This window comes from Anneissia japonica, unplaced genomic scaffold (genome assembly GCF_011630105.1).
Source record: "Anneissia japonica isolate Jap-2015-1 unplaced genomic scaffold, ASM1163010v1 scaffold288196_len149068_cov176, whole genome shotgun sequence".
NCBI lineage: Eukaryota > Metazoa > Echinodermata > Crinoidea > Comatulida > Comatulidae > Anneissia > Anneissia japonica.
Window position 1 is genome coordinate 80,952 of NW_022712618.1, and position 6,119 is coordinate 87,070.

At 36.5% G+C, this 6,119-nt stretch overlaps 1 protein-coding gene across 1 annotated transcript in view; it reads left to right on the forward strand.

Moving 5' to 3' along the window:
• Positions 1-5,744, forward strand: part of LOC117107965 (agrin-like) — a 14,836-nt gene extending 9,092 nt beyond the window's left edge. The window contains exons 6-8 of the mRNA XM_033249775.1: positions 543-1,193; positions 3,865-4,746; positions 5,090-5,744. Coding sequence (XP_033105666.1) covers positions 543-1,193; positions 3,865-4,746; positions 5,090-5,244 — 1,688 coding nt within the window. The 3' untranslated portion in view covers positions 5,245-5,744. The remainder of the gene's footprint in view (positions 1-542; positions 1,194-3,864; positions 4,747-5,089) is intronic.
• The last annotated feature ends 375 nt before the right edge of the window (positions 5,745-6,119 follow it).

Sequence of the window (6,119 nt, forward strand, 5' to 3'; positions counted from 1 at the left end):
AGATGTGTATAAGAGACATATATACCAGCGCAAAGTTGACAAAGTTGAATGATGAAAGAAGTTCATAACTTTGACTTGGAGAACCTCGCTTAGGCTATTGTATTTTACATTGAAATTGTATGATCTGTAACAAGCTTAAAGGCTAATTGATGAAACAGGTGTACTTAATTACAATTCTCCTAACACTATTGTAGTCCTATCTCAATTTGTAATGCAATTTCCTTTACTGTTGCAATATGCCATTATGAAAATCTATCTGGCGTCTATCTAACAATATACACTCGACAGTCGATGATATACTTTAGCAGTTTGTTTGGGATGGCTATTGAGGTTTGAAGACTGGTGATGGAATTTTGGAACTGGTTTGTTATGTTTTTAGTTTTTATCTAAAACCAGAACCTAAAATAATTTTAATTCTTATGGACTTCACTCAAACAAATATAGTAATATAGTACTCATCTGGGAAGGACAGAACAATGTAAATACACGTAAAAATGGGTATAGAATTAATTCCGTCCGTTTCATCGGTTTGTTTTGTACAGATAACACGTGCCACAAGAAGTGCCAACTACCTACAAAACGAGACAAAGTTTGTGGCAGTGACGGCTTAACGTACCCATCTAAATGCATTTTGAAGCGATCAGCGTGCCTGTCGAACACCGACATTAGTGTAGTTCATAAAGGACGATGCAAGACGATTCCTGTCACAAAGGAGAATAGGATCTCAGAAGAAGACAATGATGACAATTCAGTTGAAGACGGTGCAGAACCTTCAAATCTTCCGTCTGTCAACGCTATTGCCGAGACTTACCGAAATGGAGAGGATGACAGTACGGAAGATGATAAAGATTCAGAAGAGGTTCATCCAGTAGGAGTAGTAACACCAAACAAGAAAAAGAAGAAAAATAATAAAAAGCCACCCAGTGACAATCATACATTAACACCAATTAATAGATTGACAACTGAATCTACATCACCTGTAACTTTAAATAATAGTACAGGTGTAAGCACTTCCAACACACCTGTAACCCAAGATGAGCAAACAACAGATAATCAACATGGCTTAAGCACTCCTCTACCTACATTTACGCCAGTAGGTTTACAACAAGGCACCGATAGTGTGATGGAAACGCCTACCTTAGTCACAAACACTCCAACAACTGTAGACCTAACCACCAAATTATTATCAACAAGTAAGTATTTGCGTCAGTGCAAACATTAAGACACTTACAGTATATATATTAGTATTGGCGCCGCGTTGATTAAAGTAGGCCCTATATACTGTCTGCGTAGAGCTAACAAACAGAACGATACATTATCAACCAGGTGAATTGCATACATATATTTTAATTATTTTTTATATCTTATTTGAAAATTCTAATGACAAAATTTTGTCCTCACCATTTACAATACAGGCCTACCAATACTACCATCCATATTCTTAAAGCCCCATTCCCGGCAAAATTTCAGTTGTTAAGAAAAATCTAATTTTTGTATAATGTTATAAATATTTATAAATATAATACGGAATTGCTAGTTTAACTGAATTTAGACATTCATAAGAATGAAAAAAAAATTTCAAAAAAGACTGAAATTTGATTTTTTTTGTGTTCCACACAAAAAATAAACCCGGATGAATTTTTCATGTTTGATTTTTCGATAGGTCGTGAGAAGAAATATCGTAGGTGCCGAAAACATTAGCCTATCCAACGCTGCTAGGCTTAGCCTTACCTCTATTTAGGTTCTGTTATCACACATAAAAACGGCCGACATGATATGTTCCTTTGCTAGTATTGACAATTGTGAAATAGAATATTTCATAGGAATTATTTCAAATTTGTTAAAGAACTGATTCTTACTGAGATTTCGACACCTAAACAAACATATCTCAGCCAAATCGAACGACCGCATTGTGCGAGATGCGAAGTTCAAAAACTAATCTCATTAGAGAGGGCGCACTTTATTGACTGTATAAAGGATACATAAACGCGATAGTGGATGCGATCTACAACCTCTGAATTTGCCTAGTAACGATGAATTCATCGAGAAAATGGTAATATTCTATGAGAAATAGTCTGTATTTCTCTTCTTTTTTTTTTCCTTTGCGTAAAACTAAACTTCATGCCAATATTTTTCCATGATTTATAATAATTGGAGTAATGCAAATGCATATTTTCTATAAAAAAAAGTCAGTTTTTAGTGAAATTTTGCCGGGAATGGGGCTTTAAATTACCCTAAACTGGCTAGAAATTATTTTCGTAGTAAAACGTCTGTGCATCGATAAATATTTACTTTATCAATCTGGGCAAAATCTAAACTTATGTAATGTTTTTGTTCATTGAGAATTGAAACGTTTTAACTGATTTTTTTACAGGCACATCTTTACTAGATTTCTTACGAGCTGCTGTATAATTAAGCTCTGTCCAGATTATTAAAAAAAAGTTGAAACTGATGTGTCTATATTTGGTCAAGATGTGCTGTCACCATAACCATATTTAGGCATGTCACATGTTTTGTCAAATCAAATCTGAGTGTGGACAAAGTTCAGCCGCGCTTGCATGACGTGTGCATAAACATGTAATGGTCAGTTAACGAATATACGTAAGTCGGGCACTCACTGCGTCGTACGAGGTCATACGACCGTCGGATGACGAATCCAACTTCGCTCCCTGTGAGCGCTGGAAGTTGCAACGCCGTTAGCTGATTGTCCGTGGCAGTCTGAACTGATTAAATCGTCATATTAAAAACGATCCGTTGCGCGTGCGTTTTGACGTTGTGTTTTCCATAGACTCGCGTTGGCCGAAGACCGTCGGGCGCAGTGAGTAAAATGTTTTTAATAATTTTATTAAAATCTTAATCATTTAGCCGCGGCCTATTTAGTGTATCTCGGCTGCTTAGGATTTATGCACGGTTTGTTTTCATTCATGATTCAGATCAGAGAAGCAATTTTGGTCGTAGTGTTTGCAATGATAAAAAGTCCTAGTTATTCAGAGATGGGAGTTAGAATAGCTAATTTAACACTTGGGTGCACTGCTTTAGAAATTGTGCGCATGCTATTCATCACATATACAAATAAACTTAAACAAAAGCAGATAAATTTTATCCACCTCTGCTGATGTTTATTTATTTGTCTGACCTTCTCAAATCCTTCTGTCGGTTCTGATTAATTTACGTAAATGACGCCAGTCACAGCATATAATATATATACAATTTGGGTTGATGCAAGTACCTCGAAAATCGTTTAAAAAGGGAGAAAATCAGTATCGGAAGGGGAGAAGTTTGTAAAACTTTCTCGATAGGACATTATGACTTTTAAATGCTGGCGTCGTAAAATTAACCTATTGTGTCCGCAGTCACAATGAAATGCAATAAAAAATGCCAACATACACGATGCCAATTAATTTAGGTTAAATAGCTCGTAGCTAGACTCTATGACATGTTGCGCCATAATAAAACGAAAAAGAACTTGGTACACTGCCGACTCGCAGCGTCCCCCGTATACACAAATTTAGGTGTTGTATTGCGGCCGCCGTGGGTCGCAATGGTTCTCTGTTGAAGTTCAACAAGAACCATAGAGGCCTAAATTTATATTTTACATGATTCTTCTTATCGAGTTCATGGTCGACCCCAACACGCCTCAGACAAAACTAAGAGCATCTAGATTCTCTGTATGGTAATGCGGGTTTCAAAAGTTGTAGATGTCGCATTCAGACAAGTATCACAGTCCATGATATTCATAATATCTTCTACATTAGTATATTATTATATATTCATTATTATATTAAATATAGCACAAATATTCTTGTTGCAGATAATTTAATTGCTTTATTGTTATAAAATATGTTCTATTTCCAAATATTTTAGAATTATTCTGTGGTGGAAAGTGTCCGAAACCAACGAGAAATGATAAAGTTTGCGGAAGTGATGGTATGACGTATAGCTCCGCGTGCTCGCTAAAAAAGAAATCATGTTCATTCGGTACAGATGTTGTTGTAGATTACAAAGGAAAATGCAAAAAACCGGCAAAAAAATTACAGGAGCATATTACTCTACGTTCAACAACGTACCAACCAACACCAACAAAAACAACGCATGAGTCTGAACAAACACCGACAAATCCCGGAACAGGTGATAGAAAGCTGTCACAGAACTCTGAGTTTCGTAGGATGTCACATACGACATCCTACCCACCAACACCTACGCCAACGAATGAGTATGGACAAACACCGACAAATGTTGTGACATCCGGTAAAATACCGTCAAAGAAATCACAGTTTCATACTACACATACAACAAACCCACCAACACCAATGAAAACTGAGGAGTCTAAACAATCTATAAATGATGCGACATCTGATAAACCGACTGTCGATGAAACTGTTTCATTATTGACAACTGCTTCTAGTGAAAGAATTTCAACAGAGAAAGATTCAATATCAGAATTCCACTCATCAAATGAATTACCGGAATCACCTCAGGAGATGGTTGGTGAAGAAAAACCCACTGAAGTTACATTCTCTCCTAATTCAGAATGTCCAAATAGTACATACTGCATAACTTCAAATTCTCGTAGTGAGATTCCCGAAGAAACACCCACACCTACGGAAACAGATATGCTTAGTGAAACGTTAAACCGATTGAATCGCTTGGCGAGAGACCTTACACAATCGTTATCAAATATACTGAATGAATTGGCATTCTTGAAATCACAAATTCAAGACTCTCAACAGAAACCAAATATGGATGGTAAGTACCAGAATTTGTAACGTATACTCGTAAAAGGGATGATTAACATTTTTTCTAATTTTATAATATTTAGTGGTCAGATGCTTCTTCAGTCGAAACATCAGTTCCTTAAAAAGCTTTACATTTGTGACGTTTTCATAAGAACCAACCATATTTACCATTTAACTTAATATTTTTACCATATAAATGACAGCTTTCAATCTAAAGTGCTTCTATAAACATTTCTAACGTAAACAATAATGGTAATAATAAATTAGCGAATCTGTATTTAATTGTGAAGTACATTTCCCAATAGATGTATAAATGTAGGCTATCAATGATGAATATTATTTTACAATTTCAGATTGCCTATTGGATTGTTCGACTATGTTCAAACCCGTTTGTGGAACTGATCGAGTAAGCTATACCTCTGAATGTGCTCTGAATAAATTTAAATGTGTCCAAAATGACATGGATCTTTCTATTGCCCACGATGGGAAATGTCAATCAGATAAGTGAGTCAGGACCAGCAAGTAACACAGTAGTAGGAAACTGTTGAAGGCAATTATAACACATCTGCAATTAACATACAGTACTCTCATTCTGTATTGCTTCTTAAACAAAATAAATTTATTTGTTCAGTTATTCTTTATTTTCAAAAACATGTTTGCCGTGGTCTAAAGCCGGGCACTCACTGCGTCGTCCGACGAATCCAACTCCGCTCTTTGTGAGCGGTGCACGACGCCACGCCGTCTGCTGATTGTCGATGGCGGTCTGAACGGATCGTCACTGAAAATGATCCGTTCCGCGCGTCGTAGTGTTGTGATCTCATTGGAATTTCGTCGAAGTGAGTGCCATGGCTTAATGCATCCTTAACCGATATATAATTTAGTGGTACTGTACTAATATATAACCACAATTATGGTTACGGTACTTAATGTTTAAACCTTTTTATAGGTCTATGTTGTATAATTACAATAAAAAGAGAATTGTTATGACTTTCTGATATGAAAACGATACATTTGCTTATTATGTTTTACATGTTTTTATTCATATATGATAGATCTTGTTTAATTGTTAACTACGACCTCGAGGCGCGTAACAGCAATCATTAGGGACTTTTAGATTTGCACGTCGACATAGTGGACTGCTACGTGATGAGGTCATTTTAAGGCACTGCGCATGCGTTACCTCGTCTCCCTCGTCCACTACCAAAATCGAGAACGTGTTCACCTCGTTTTTCCCGTCGTCCTAAATCTAGGACGCCGTGCTCGCTTGTGAAGTTTAAACATGGAAGATGAAAATATAGTGGCAACGCTGCTTTCACTAGTTCGTCCAACTGAGGCAGAGACAGAGTCTGAGGGAAGTTTCTAACTTGTGTTGAATTAATCTGT